This window comes from Alligator mississippiensis, chromosome 2, assembly GCF_030867095.1.
Source record: "Alligator mississippiensis isolate rAllMis1 chromosome 2, rAllMis1, whole genome shotgun sequence".
NCBI lineage: Eukaryota > Metazoa > Chordata > Crocodylia > Alligatoridae > Alligator > Alligator mississippiensis.
In genome coordinates, this window is record NC_081825.1 from 119093454 (window position 1) to 119107872 (window position 14419).

General features: G+C 41.4%; 1 protein-coding gene across 4 annotated transcripts in view; it reads left to right on the top strand.

The window, feature by feature from the left end:
* The window catches only part of INTU (inturned planar cell polarity protein), a 94021-nt gene that overhangs the window by 71463 nt on the left and 8139 nt on the right, over nucleotides 1-14419 (top strand). For 3 of the 4 annotated variants that reach the window (XM_019494777.2, XM_019494774.2, XM_014596220.3), the window contains exons 9-14: nucleotides 3013-3066; nucleotides 6342-6404; nucleotides 7958-8179; nucleotides 8388-8810; nucleotides 12002-12099; nucleotides 13343-13532. In XM_019494777.2, coding sequence (XP_019350322.1) covers nucleotides 3013-3066; nucleotides 6342-6404; nucleotides 7958-8179; nucleotides 8388-8810; nucleotides 12002-12099; nucleotides 13343-13532 — 1050 coding nt within the window. Of the gene's footprint in view, nucleotides 1-3012; nucleotides 3067-6341; nucleotides 6405-7957; nucleotides 8180-8387; nucleotides 8811-12001; nucleotides 12100-13342; nucleotides 13533-14009; nucleotides 14101-14419 lie in introns of all 4 variants that reach the window. The other variant, XR_002092575.2, reaches the window with a different exon arrangement.

A 14419-nucleotide genomic window follows, 5' to 3' on the forward strand; every position in this document is an offset into this window, starting at 1 on the left:
CAGGAACAGACTGCGTTCCTTCCTCTGCAAATTTCCAAGTGTGGCCTTCTCTTTTTTTCTATATGAACTCTTTTATCATGAATGTGAAACTGCCTCTCCTTTAAGATCAGAGGTACCTACAACCACATAGTCCTGACGGGTATTCCTCAGAGTAGGACTATCCAGATATGGAAAAATGAACAGTTTGCAAAATATGCATCAGACTGATGTAGTTTTAGCTAGATTACTGCTTGTGTTCTATACTTTTGGAAATAAGGTAGCCGATTGACTAGGTATTAAAGCTAATGCAGTGAGGAATAAATAACCATTTTGTCCCTTAAACTTACATGCTCATGGTGTTTGTACTGAGGGGCTAGGATGTGTGGAAGTGCTTCTTTTTTTTCTAACCCTGCTTACAGATTTAGTTCTTGATGTGATGCATGTCAGGTAAATTATTCAACGTGATAGAAAAATACACTTTGAAACCAATTTGTGAATGTAAGACTGAGGCTGTAGCTAAAGATATATGCTAGCATTGAAGGACCCACTTTCCGGAAACAATATTGAAATGGAAAGCTAAATCTCCTCCACCATCATTTCCCAGTTGCTAAAATCTCTACCCAAGAAGTCATGTCTTCTGGACACAAGTTCTATCATTTTGTCTTCTTTTTCCAACATAAGAAAGGGTTGGGTGTGTCTTGTACTCCCTGCTTCCAAATGTTGAATCAATTTTTAACTCACTATCAACTTCAAACATACTGATCCTCCATTCCAGTTCTAGGGAAATCTTTATTACTTCATTCCGCTGTCAGGTTCTTGGCTCTTCCAAATGGTGTCTTGGCATCTTTGCTATTTAAACTCTCCCTAACTTTGTGTTTATGGTCCTTCTCCATTGTGAACAGCCCAGTGCCTGCATCTGCCTCTACAGAATAAAACTGACCTGATCCTTATTAATATCACTGTTCTCCGTAGAGATCCCAGTAGCATTATGGAAAAAACAAGTAGATGCTGCTCAGTTCTCTGTCTATTGAAACTTGGAAAACCTGCTTAGTAGGAGCAGAGACATTAAATCTCTCCATCTGCAAGTTTGGAAGGCAACCATACTTAATACCAGTTCACACTGGGGAAAGGTTTCTTTTTAACCAAAGTAGCTAAAAAGTGTACTTGGCTAGGGGCTTTAAATTTTTTTAAACAACAGTGGGTGCATCAACATGTGAATATTAATGCCATAAAAAGTTCTGGTTTAGTTTGCACTGGAGTTGATTGCTCCCAAGTGCAGCATTTACAAATGTGCATGCTGCAGCATGTGTGCATGACCATAGAACATTGAGCCAGGGCAGTGCAGCCCTGGGGTCAGCCTGCCAGCTGGAGGCTGCTCTGACATGGCTCAGTGTGCTGCGGAGGGGCATGAGGGTTTTACACTGCAGGGCTAGCTGGCAGGCAGCTTTGTACTGTAGCGCCCTCATGCCCCAGTCAGCATGTACATGTGTGTTGTGGCAGAGGAAATAGCTCTGCTGTAGGATAGAAGTTGTATCTGGCAATTCTAACCTTCAGAAGAGTTAATTAGTTTACTCCAGCATAATAGCTTTGCACATGTTGACAGGGACATTTTCCTGCTGAGCTAATCAATCTATTCTGCAGTAAATCTCTTGTGTAGATGCACCCGGTTTAGATTTTCCAGATGTTGAAAACCAGGCTATACAAGGTATTTCTGTTAGCTGGGGAAACACTTGAAGTGAATTTGAAAGTTTCAACATTTCTCAGTTTTAGAGATCTAGACCAAAAAAAGTAGGAAAATATTAGAAAAATGTCAAATAAAGACGGTGGGCACATCTATACAAGACAATAATGCGTCTAAATGCAAATAATTCTACTGTGCATTAGCATGTAGTGGCAAAAGCTGTGCTTTTGTGCTAATGCACAGTCGAATTAGTCTCCTGCGCAGTAAGTACGTTATTGCACATTGAGTTAGTACCTGTTATTACAAGTACTAAACTTAATGCACAGTAACTACAGCATATTAATGCACATGTAGATGAACCCAGTTTTGAACTCCTGTATTTTTTAATTATTTGCAATTTGTATACATTTTTCAGAAAAACAGTTGCAGTTGGACAATATCATATTTCTGGTGAAGTGTTTTTTGTGAAGTTGAGTTAAAATTGAGTTTATATTGGGAAGGTAGCTTCAGTCTTAAGTAAGGAAGAAATAACCATTTTTTTAATAAGCATAATAATATCAGTTCTGAATGGGACAGAGGTATATTTACAACCAAAAGAGAAATTAAGAGATATTAGTTGATTGTCAACAGCATGACTGGCATTTCTATAAATTTGAAAAGCCAACTGTATGCCAGTAAGAGACGGCTTGTTTACATAGCCTGAAGCATGTGTCATGGTATTACATTGTAGAGATTGGTTTTTTTTTATTTAGTAGCACATTTCAGTTTTGAAGCTGAATGGCTGGTACTTTTGTTCTTTAAATAAAAGTATTTTTAGGAAAACTTACACTTACCAACAACTCCCGTAGTCAAAACTATGCAAGCTTAAAGCTTTTTTAGTAGAACAACGGTAACTTGTGAGAGAGTTTTGGAAATTTCCATAGAGACAAAAACTAAATCCAATGTGAAAAAGATTTTTCTAATAACTCAGCTGGATACTAAAGCTTTGCCAGATTTCAGGATAGCCTCTTGCCTTCATGTTTTAATCCATGAAGAAAGTAAGATTGACATCTCCTTTATACAAAACAGTGGGTGCAGGAGACAGACAAGGAGAATGATATTTTCCATCATTCCAAGAGGAGAAAAATATGCAGAACTGCAAAAGATTTTTCTTTTATTCTTTTTGCAGAATTCACATCCTTGATGTTTGATACTATTCGTCTGGGGGAACTGCAAAAAACACATGGCAGTTTTTTACCATGCGTCTTTGTTTTCTTACTCTTTTGAGGCTATCAATACTACGTTATATACAGTCTTATAATGATTAAATTTGTTGTCAAAAGGTGTTCATATTCACCATTTAAATATTTCAGATGGAAATTGATACAGCACTGAGTGATTTGGAGGCAGCTGATTTTGCAGAGCTGGTAAGGAGCATATTTTTACAGGGTAAACTATCTGTGCTGATCAAAACAACTGAATGTTAAAAGGCTTGGACCAAGCTCATCAATGCTGTTCCCTAAATAAAAGTCAGATCAGTATCACATTGGTGTAACAGTCATCCATGTTTTTTCTTGACTTGTAGTAAAAGTTTAAATAACTTTTTTTTTAACATTTCATTAATGACTTACAGTAAATAGCTGTATTTTACCCATACCCTTTATCCTACGTTTCTCTCTGAGGTTGTACTATTAGCTACAGAGACAATTTAGTTGATATCGTTGATCTAATATAGTTGCAAGTTTGATGAATGCTTAACTTAGCTAAAGTTAGCCACCTGTGCTAGAACACTTCCCTTCCTGTTTTCAGTTACTAGTCAGGATCGATCAACTCCTTTCTCTCAGAGGCATAGCAGGGTACATCCACACCCAGGGCAGCCATGATGCATGGGGCAGTACTGCCTTCTGCCTTGTAGACTGTGGTGGCAACTGCTTTTTTTATTTCCTCCCACAAAAGCTGCTGCCCAGGTCATGCCCCACTCAGTTACCCTGCTGCTTTCTTTCCCTTTGAAGTAGTTGTGGAATGTCTCGAAACTATACAGAATTAAATCTGCTACATAGAAATATATACAAAATTAAATCTGTCAGTCTTAAGAAAACAACTACAAGTATTAGTAACAAAGGAGCTACGTGTACATGCAGTGCAATATGAGACATATTTCTCACTGCATTCTTTTTAGTAACCTTAATGATGAAAAAAGCCATTATGGAACTAAGCTATCATTCTGTAACATTGTACGGTTAAATAAACACCTGCTCCATGTGCATGATCATACATAATAATATAATTTTAAGTAAAATTTTTGTCTAGCCACAAGCTTGAATGAAGAAAACAAATTAATAAAGATTATTTTTCTTTATATATTCTTTACGTTATATCATGGTCAGATGTAAATAGGTTTATAGTTGTGAAAATTTCACCTCACTGTGGAAGTCCCCTGCAACCCAAATGCTTCAGAATAAGCATTTTTTTAAATGGAGTTCTGGACAGATTACATTCAGATACAAAGAAAATATCTTCAAATCTGTAGTTATCAACAGAGATCCAGGTTTTCCATTTCCACTTTTAAAAGGAGAAAATTGTGGACTTTCCCTTTTAAAGGAGAAAAACCTGGGAAATGTTGGGTTTCCCCTCACAGGCTGGCAGAGTTCCAGCCTGCAGCAGGTGCTTGGGGCTTGGGGGAGCAGCAGAAGGGCAGTCAGAGACAGGGAGGCCCCGTACATGTGTACACGCATACGTGCGTGTGGCCAGCAATGAGGCCAGGCAACATGGTGTAGAGCAGCTCCCACAGCTCTGAAAGTGGGTTTATGGAGGGGGGTGGGCCTAGGCAATGCGTAGTTGGATGGGAGAAGCATAGGCAATACATGGGGGGGAAGGAGGCAGGACCATAGTTGATGTGGGGGTGCTGTAGGTGACCTGTGGTACATGCGCCCCCAGATTTCTGCACCCACAGCAGGGCACTGGGGCTGCAGCCTGCCTGGACTAGCACCAGGCAGGAGCCACCTCTGCGGCCCAGTGGGCAGGACCCAGCTCAGGAGGGCAGAGCAGGGCAGGGAGGCTCTATGTTGTCCCGCCGCCACCAGGAGCACTGTGCTGCCATGCCAAGGTGCCCCATACCTGCCTGGCAGCAGCAGGGGAGCAGAACACTGCACCGTCGTCACTGCAGTGCCTCACCTTGGTGGGTATGATGGCACAGTGCTCCCTTTTCTGCCTTGTCCCATCTGCTGGGCCATGGAGGAGATTCCTGCCTGATGCTGGTCTGACCAGGCTGCAGGCCTATGCCTTGCTGTGGGCACAGAAGTCTGGGTGAGCATATGCCCCCCCACCCCCCAAAGCCCCTCAACACATTGCCTATGATGCTGCCTATGCCCACACAACCCCTGCCCCACACACTGAGGGGCTGGGAGTTCAGGGCTGCAGGAATCAGAAATAAGGGGTACCAGCAGGTCTGGGGAGGCTGGGGGACTGTAGGTTAGGAGTGATGGGCAGGGCCAGGGGGCTGTGGGTCAGGAGTGAGGGGCACTGGTAGGGCCAAGAAGCTATGAGGCAGGAGTGAGGAACCAGCAGGGCTGGGGGGGGCAGGTGGTGGGCTGTGGATTGGGAGTGAGCAGTAATGGCAGGGGCAGAGTACAAGGGCTGCTCAGCGCCACAAAGCAGTGGGGGGGATGGCAGCAGCTGGAACCACGTCTTTGTGAGTAAAGGCAGGGGAAGCTCTAATTTTCCATGATAATAAAACTAAGATCAAATGCCAAAACCTATAAGTATTTAGAATTTATTTTATTATAATGATTCATGCAGTGGTAGGCTTCCAAATTGCTTTAAAATTGTAAATATATCAATAAAACATTATGTTCAACTGATACCTATAGAGTGGTGTTTGATTTTAATCACAGAAAAACATGAATTTTGGGTATTTTAATCAGAAAATTTTGGATTTAAGAGAAAACCAGGATCCCTAGTTGTTAGCATTTTGGGGTCTTGTCTTTTTTGAATCAGTAAAATATATCTGGAAATGTAAATTAATATTAAACTATTGTTTTTGTCTACAAAGGAAGAAAGCAGACCGAAAAGGAATGCTTACCTACAAAATGAACTGAATTAATATTGAAAATTACATGTATATATAATATCTTATTGAACAGAGCTAGGTACTATCCATTGCATTTAAAATAAAATAGTTGAGATCTGCATAGCGAGTGTGAGAGTTTTTGCTAACTAAATTTAAAAGGTTAATGAGTGAATTAATTTGGGGTAAATTTATTTCTGGATTCTATAAAAAGGGAGTGCCTATGCCTTGCTATTTTGCTGTAAGAGGGCCTTCTGGTGGCAGGAGTTGTGCTTCAGCTAATTGCCTGCTTTGACCTCTGAGACCTGTTTCCTATAAAAAAGCCATCTGCTTTACAGGAAGATTAGGACTGAGCAGGAAATCTGAGTATCTGTTATGCTGAGCTGGAAATAACTGTAAAGACAATTCTGCAGTGACATGAAGACCAACACTGAAGGCTAAACTTTTGTATTTTATTTAGCTATTTGTTCTAATACTACCTCTCTGGTGCTCAGCTGTTAATAAATGAAAAAATAAAGGGCATACTGGAAAAATTAAATAACACACTGATTACCATTTAGTGGAATTAGTTTCCCTCAGCCCTACTCTGTCATGTAAAAGTCACAAATTATACATTTGCTGTGCTTTTGTTTGCAGTCTGAAGATTACTTTAACATGAGACGGTTATACATGATTCTGGGCTCTTGTCTCTTCTACAAGGTAAGACTTGGTGGAAACCTAAGTGAGTCATGAACTAATACCAGAGCTTGACAGATATGAAAATGAGCAGTCACCTACCTGTTTAGAACTGACTACAGGTATAACCAAACTAAAGAAATGGAATAAATAATTGTGAAAAAATACTACATGATAGGTAGTACCAAAATATGTTTGAAGCCAGTAACAGTAGTCTTGCTGAATTTTTGTGTCTGATGCAGTTTTTAAAAGAGGTATAGTAATCTGTGATGAATTACCACATTAACTGAAAAGTGCACTATTATATGATATTCTGATAGTATAATTCTTTGTCCATCCCTGTTTCTAAATGAAGACATCTGACTGTAATTAAAGAATACCACGTAGACATAAAAAACTCATCAGTAATTTTCTTTCAACTTGGCCTGTCTTGTGTTTGTGTTTTACTGATTGAGCATTGCCCTTGTTCTCTACACTGTATACAACAAATAAGAAGATAAAGCCCTGCTCTGAGGAGCTTATATTCTAGAGGCTCATTCATGCAGTTATACCTTATGCAAGTAGTCCCACGGTAGAGGTTTGTTCAAATAAGTATTGTTGCATAATGCCCACAGTGACATCTGTGGGATTTCATCATTAGACTAGTGCTAGCAGTACAGCGAGCGGTGTTGTGCACCACCACAGATGTTTTACCACCTGTCGACTAGACCTTGCGCAGAATAGGTTTAGACTGATATGGCATAGCACTAATACGAAGCATGAGAGAGCTGGTTTTTGTATCACTAAAGAGGGACAGATATGGCAATTCAGAAGGCATGCTGCTTTTGCCAGCATCTCTCTTCAGTTCTTTTCATATCTGTTCTCTTCCAAGTGAGAAGCTGGTGACCACTTCAGCAAAAACAAATATAGCTTTATTGGAATGCGCTTTAATTTGCTATATCACGTTATATATAAAAACACAACTAAGCAAAAAATAATCAAATGTTCTTACATCAGTTCTGTAGTCATTAGAATTAAATCTACATCTCTTTTCAGGTTCATAAAACAAAATCTAACCTTCTTGATCTTGACCCCATATCCAATGCTTCATTTAAAGTTATTTTCACACCTAAAGGTAAAAACAGTCTTCAGGGCTGTAAAACAGGAGCTACATTGCCAGGAACAACTGCAAACAGCAGTATTGCAGAAGAAAGGATAGCTTGATTAGTGGAACATCAACACCATAAAAAAGGAGAGAAGGTCACCAACACCCACACCCCTTGTTCCACCCGTTATTACTTATTATACAATTATACAATTCAGTTGTGTTTCTTGTCTGGGGAAATGACTAATTTCAAAGATCCAAGGTTCTTTGGTAATTCTTTTTTTTTTATTTGGATTTTAGTACTTAGAAACTTCAAGTCATGAAGTTCCAGGGCCCCAGTGTACTAGATGCTGTACAAACACAGCACAAAATGATTGCCTGCTTTAAAGAGCTTACAATATTAACATATCCAACGTACCAAGTTGTTTAGATGAAAGTTATACGATGAAAACTTGTTATTGAATATATTTCCTTTTTTTGTGCGTTCCTTAAGGGTTATTTGATTGCTAATCACTTGCCAAAGGACGACCTTATTGATATAGCTTTATATGGTCGACACTATTGTCTGTTACCCTTGGCAGCAGAACAAAGGATTGGTCAGCTAGTGATATGGAGAGAAATATTTCCTCATCACCATATACAACAGTGTGAAGCTTCAAGTGCTACAGGATACAGGGAGCCTGAAGCAAGATATTTTTTACTAATAGTTGGTTTGGTAAGTTACAGTTTCCAAGGCAGTTCATTTGCCTGTAGATTATAAGGCTACAACACCCCTGGAGACCTGATCTTGACCCAAAGCGAATCCTGTAGGGGAGGCTGACAATCTTGCATAGTAAATCCCTATAATTTGTCCAAATATGGTAAATGGAGTATAAAATGCATACTGCACCAAAAGTTAATAAATCCTATTAACTTGTTTACAGAGACACTTTATGCTGTGTGTTTTGCTGGAGGCAGGAGGTTGCACTTCCAAAGCTATTGGAAATCCAGGACCAGATTGTATATATGTGGACCAAGTCAAAGCAACGATACTCCAGTTGGAAGGAATTGATTCCAACATAGAGGAAAGATTAGACTCTCCCTCCGTTCCACTTTTGTCTTGTGCTGACTGGTTCCTTCCTGCATCACGTGACAGACTGGACAGTTTTTCGAACCCACCCATCCTCAGTAAACTGCAAAATACTTCCAAAACAGCAATTTCTCCAACAAGCACGAGGACACTTTTTGGTGACTACTCCTTAAGGACACGTAAACAGAGTCCCTCAAGAATCGGTGGAGCTTCTGACAGTGGTTGTGAAGAACCTGAAGAAAGTGGAGGCCTTAATCCACATGCAACACAAGATCAGGTCTGACATTGGGAACAAAGATAATCCCAAAGGTTTGATGGGTCTGAAGTAGGTTGTTTAAAGCAGGGGTGTCAGATTCACCTTGTGCCCCAAGGCAGATCCAATCCAAGGCACAACGGAGTGGTGACAGCCACATCAGCTCCTGCTCCAACCTGAGGCACTTTCAGTGACTTCATCCACCAAGTGCCTTGTGCTGGATTTGGAGGTGCCTCCACTACATGACCTGTGCCAAAGCAGCATCTCTAGTTCCTGGTTCCATGCAGAGATGATCAGCTGCCAGGGAGGTAGGGCTGCAGCAGTGGCAACAGGCAAAACAGTCAGAGGGCAACAAGGCTTTGGCCCTAGCTCACCCTCCTGTCACTTATTGCCCTATCTACGTGGGACCCAAGGGCTCTGGATTCTGTAGGAGGTGACATCCCTGGCCATTCCCTCTAACTTCCCATGGCCTGCCAGTAGTCCAAATAGAGTAGGTTCACTGGTTGGATCTGACCATGGGCTGTATGTTTGATACCTCTGGTTTAAGGTATATTGTTTTATCATATATTATTTAGTAATGTACTAAGTTGATCAAGTTTTAAAGATGATGTTACAGAGTATTTTCAGGAAAAAATCAATTTTGTTGCAGACTTTTCTCATGTATATGCCAAATATTTTAATATGTATGGCTTTTTACTGAGAAAAACAGGTTGCTAATAAGAAATGTGCACTGGTGTTGTAAGTTACAGCTGCAGTCAACAACCAGGGTGACACTGAACATTTTATGAAACCTGACACATTAATTATGCTCATTCATTAGTACCACATTTACTCAAATATAAGATGACCCTGAGTGTAAGGCGTCCCCCCCACTACAGTAAAAATTTTATCTGGCACCCATGGGGAATGGAGGGTGCTGGATAACAAAATATGCCGGATAACTGAGTGGCCTGAACAGGTGTCTTTGCCCATCTGGGCCACCGCCTGTCCTGCCACATCTGGGGTGTCGCTGCCCCTCCTACCGCATTGCCACCCCTCCCGCAGGCCCCGTGGGTCCCAAGGGACAGGGAGGGGGGACCCACACAGGCTGCTATTCCCAGGGCCATGGGGGCTTGGCAATGCAAACTGCTTTCCCCCGGGCCATGGGGGCTCCGCGAAACCGGAAGTGCCACGGTGGGCACTTCCTATTTCACTTTTCCATTACAAGCTGGCATGCCAGTTAACAGAGCATGCCGGCTTGTAAGCTGCCAGATAACTCAGCTTTTACTGTACTTAGATTCTATATATCAAAAATTTCTAAATTTGTTATAATTTTCCACTTATAGACTCTAAGGGCATTTATACACATACCGTTTTGTTCCACGATGTGCTAGAGATCTGCCGCTTCGGAGCTCGCTTGATTATTCGTGTCTGCTCTGCATGTGAGCTGATGCACACTGCTGCATTGTGTGCAGTTGTAGAAGCGGCAAAATGCGCATCAGCATGCAGAAAATGGTGGCAGTGCACTTTTAATCTAAAGCACCTTCTATGTGTTTTAGTTCAAAAAGCTCGCTGCTGCCATTTTCTCAGCACTAATGCGCATTTCACTGCTTATACCACCACAAGCGTTACAGCACCGGTCAAAGCACCTAGCACAGTGGTGCTTACGTGTGTAAAAATGTCCTAGGTCAGTGGTCCCCAACATTTTTATGGTGAAGATCACTTTTTGGCACCCCAGGATCTACTGTGTCCCCATCGTCCCCCAGACAAGCTGCCCGGGCTCTGACCCCATTCGCCCAGCCCAGCCTGGGCAGCAGGGGGTGTAGTTTAGCCCAGCCACGTGTGTCCTGCTGCTCCTGATCATGGAGCCTCTGACAGACTGAGATGGACTGTCAGAGGCTCCATGATCGACCAGTCGATCGAGATCTACTCGTTGGTGACCACTGCCCCGAGTACTGGAAGGATGTCTTGACGACCCCCCCCTCCCCCCCCCGCTACCACACGGAAAGCCATGGCTGCCAGGTGGCTTCCTTGCCCTCTATTCTGTCCACTTCTTCCCCCTACAGCCTTCCTAGCCCCCCTCTACAACCGGCATCCCCCCCATCCTCATCTCCTCGCAGTCTCTGCCTCTTCCCCCCACAAACTCTCACCTCTGCCTCTTCCCTTCCCCCAAAACTCCTTACTGTCAGATGCTGCTAGGGGTGCTCCAGAATGGAGCAGAACACATGGGAGTTCAGCCTGTCTCTGACCACGCAACAGTGTTGGTTTTGCTGACTGGCCAGGCAGGGGAAGGAGTTTCCTTGTGCTCCATGCCCAGTAGAGACCCCAGCTCCAGCCAAGCTGATAGTAAGGAGGAGGGAAGAGGATGTGCAGGAGGGAGGGGGCAGAAGCTGTAGAGGGCGAGTGGAGTGGGTGGTCAGGAGGCTGCTGTGGGTCTGACCCTGACCTCAATTCCAGCTCAGGGCTAGAGCCACAGCTTCAGCAAGTACCTGTTCTCCCCTCTGTTTCATTTGCAAATACAAGATGAGGGGCTTTTTCATCCCATGCTGATGGTACAGTAATTATTTTCCCTATATAAATGGAAACAAGGCAATTCTTTATACTTCCTATAAGTTATACATGGTTATTTTAAAGCTAGTTTAGTTTTCTTAATTGTTGTTTTGGATTTGCATAAAATAGTTCCTGGAATTTAAGAAATCATAACTGATTGCCCTGTATTTTACTACAATTCTCAAGGCATGATTAAAATGATCAGTGAGATTACTCCAATGGTTAAATTGTGGCAACTTGTAAAGAAAGGACCCTGCTGATTTGAGTCCCAAGGGCCTTTATTCAAAGCTCATTTAAATCTGTGAAGACTTCCTGACATTAGTGGGCTTTAGATCAAGCCCATAATCATCACAGATTTCTTTCATCTGGATCATCATTGCTTCTAAATATTTGCCTTTCTGATGATTAAATTGGCCACAGCTGTGTTAAACTTTAAAAGTAACCGGAGAATTTTTCAGAGATAACAGTATAAACAAAAGCGATGAGGGCTACTTGTTATGCATTGTACAATTACTACTAATCCATTTTAGTTTGAAATAGGCTATAGACTATAAAATTAATTATAGAAGTTGCTGCAGTTGTATATTTACTTCCCTTTTTTAATAACCGATGCTGTTGTTGGCTGTACATTTTCATTCCTACTTATGAGCATTTTGTTATTTTTGTTTGTGCCATTTGTTTTTTAGGTTACTAAAAAGAAGCATACCCTTCCAAATCCTTTTAATTTAGGGAACCTGAAAAAGAACCTTTCAGAGAAAAATACAGAACTGTATAATGCTGTCAAGTAAGAGATTACATGTTTTCATTTTCATATTTCATCCTATGTTCATTGTTCTTCTAAAGATGTATGCAAATCACCAAAGGTTCTGTTTAATTATAGCTGATAACCCTAATCAAATGTTTCTCATCAAGGATCCTGCAAAAGCAAGGGTCTCTATTCCAAACAAGAGTCACTCAGCCACTGTGGTAAAGCCAAAAACAAGAGCTATTGAAGATGTAACAATGGGGAGAACACTAAGTGCACATGTGCCTCCCGCCCAAGTTTGGAACTTTGACTGTTCATATCCATTATTGCTGCCTACATGTCGTGTGCTTCCTTATGTTCCCAAGTTTGAGATAAAGGACAAAGCAACCATGACCTTCCCTCGGTTCCTTCTTATGCCTGTGGTAGCTCGACAAAACCTGGACGCTGCCCAAACCACTTGTTTTTCTTTTTTTTTTTTTAATCAAAGCTTTAAACAAACCCTTTATGTTTTCAAGCAAATTTCTTTACCCCTGTTTAGTTATCAATTTTTCTTTTGTTGGTTATTGAAAAAAAACAAGAGACACTGGAGACCTGTCCCTCCATGCCCTTATATAATCTCTTAAAACCTACCTTTCTTAGAATAGCTTGGTGCACTGAATCGGCAGGTATAGCAAGTATCTCTCCTTTGCCTCTCTTCCCTCCCCGTTTGCATAACCCAGCCCCTTGTAGACACAGCCCTGCCCATCCCCTTCCACCTTCCATGCTCCAAAACTGCAGGGCTTCTCATGCACTTTTCTCCTTGCTGGTGAAATTTTTGCTGATTTATTTATTTTTTGCAGCAAACCTGTGCTTTTTCACAGAGCCCACCCAAAATAGTGGTTTCTGTGAAAATCGTGCATTCACAATTTCAGTAGGTCCCTAGTTATTTGTCTGTGGGTGTGGAATGCGTTCCATCCCAGAAAGAGGAAAGGGCTTACAAGCCCTCCCATTGGGCATGCGCAAGCTGATGAGCTTTTAATGCAATTCGGCCAGTGAACTAGGAGGTTCCCCTTCTACCCACTACACTCTCTTTGCTCAAGTAAGGAGATAGGCGGTCGGGATTTTTTAAAAACAGTGGTAATTCAAACAAAAAGATTTGTCTTCTGTAAAAACAGGAAAATCTTAAGTGTCAGCATTCATGAAAAGTAAGAAACACGTAAGAAACAAGTGCATTTTGTGTATGTGAGGTTACACTTACAGATTTTTATAGAGTTTCAAGTCAATTATTCTCTTACTTTTGAAGGTTGACTTCTGGTCCCGAGAACACCCTCTTCCACTATCTTTCTTTAGAAACAATGCAAGGAATCTTTATTACACCAACACACAAAGAAGTAGCACATCTCAGTGGCTCCATCCACCCTCAACTCATCAAGAACTTTCATCGTTGCTGTCTTTCCATTCGCTCCATTTTCCAGCAGACCATCATGAAAGAAGTATGACATTTTCTTCATTACAAAATTGGGGGGTTTTTTGCATGTTTTTTCTTTGCCTAATTGCCCTAGTCATTATTTTCAAAACCACTATTGTTTCAATATTCAATTAGAACACAATTTGAAGATTTTCCCTCATATGCATTTAACATACCCAGTGTTTTACCTAGATGGGCTGGCTCTCTGACCAGTAGTCTAACCAAATATGCATGCCAAGCAGACTTCACTCTCCAAAACAGTGCTCTGAGAATGAGGTTATTCTGTGTATATGATGTTATCACTCCTGTGCTACCCATTGTTTTGTAAGGAGTTAATACATTGAGTTCAAAAGGCAAGGAAGAAGCAGCAAGAGAGGAGCTAAAATTACCCTCATCTGCCTCATACAAAGGCAAAGAGAGAATTATTTTTAGTGACATTAGTGCTTTTGAGAGATACCAGATTGAGAACACTTCGAGGTTTAAGTTCTCTATTTCTTCACAGAAAATGCACGGCATTGGGCAGTGACAAGGCCAGCCTCCCTACACTGCCCTGCCAGTGTCTCAACCCTGACCTGAAGAGACCATCTCTGAAGGTGAGAGGGTAGCTCATTCTCATTGTTTTTGCTTGCTGAGCATCTCCCTGCTAAGATACTCAGCAAGTGTGCCAGCCATTAATGTTTGTGATGAATAAGATTTTCACATGGACCTCTGTCCCTTAGAAAGTGCACTGCAGCAATTTGTCTTTCAAGCATGCCACCAAATAAACTCTGTTAGATAATAGGCATATGGAGAATTGTTTTCAGTTTCTTGGCAGCTTTATTTTTAATGACATGTAGGATACTTCATGAGTTTTTTTTATGTTAACATGCTTCTTATTGCTGCTAATGATCAGATTATGCTAATGAAGACCCC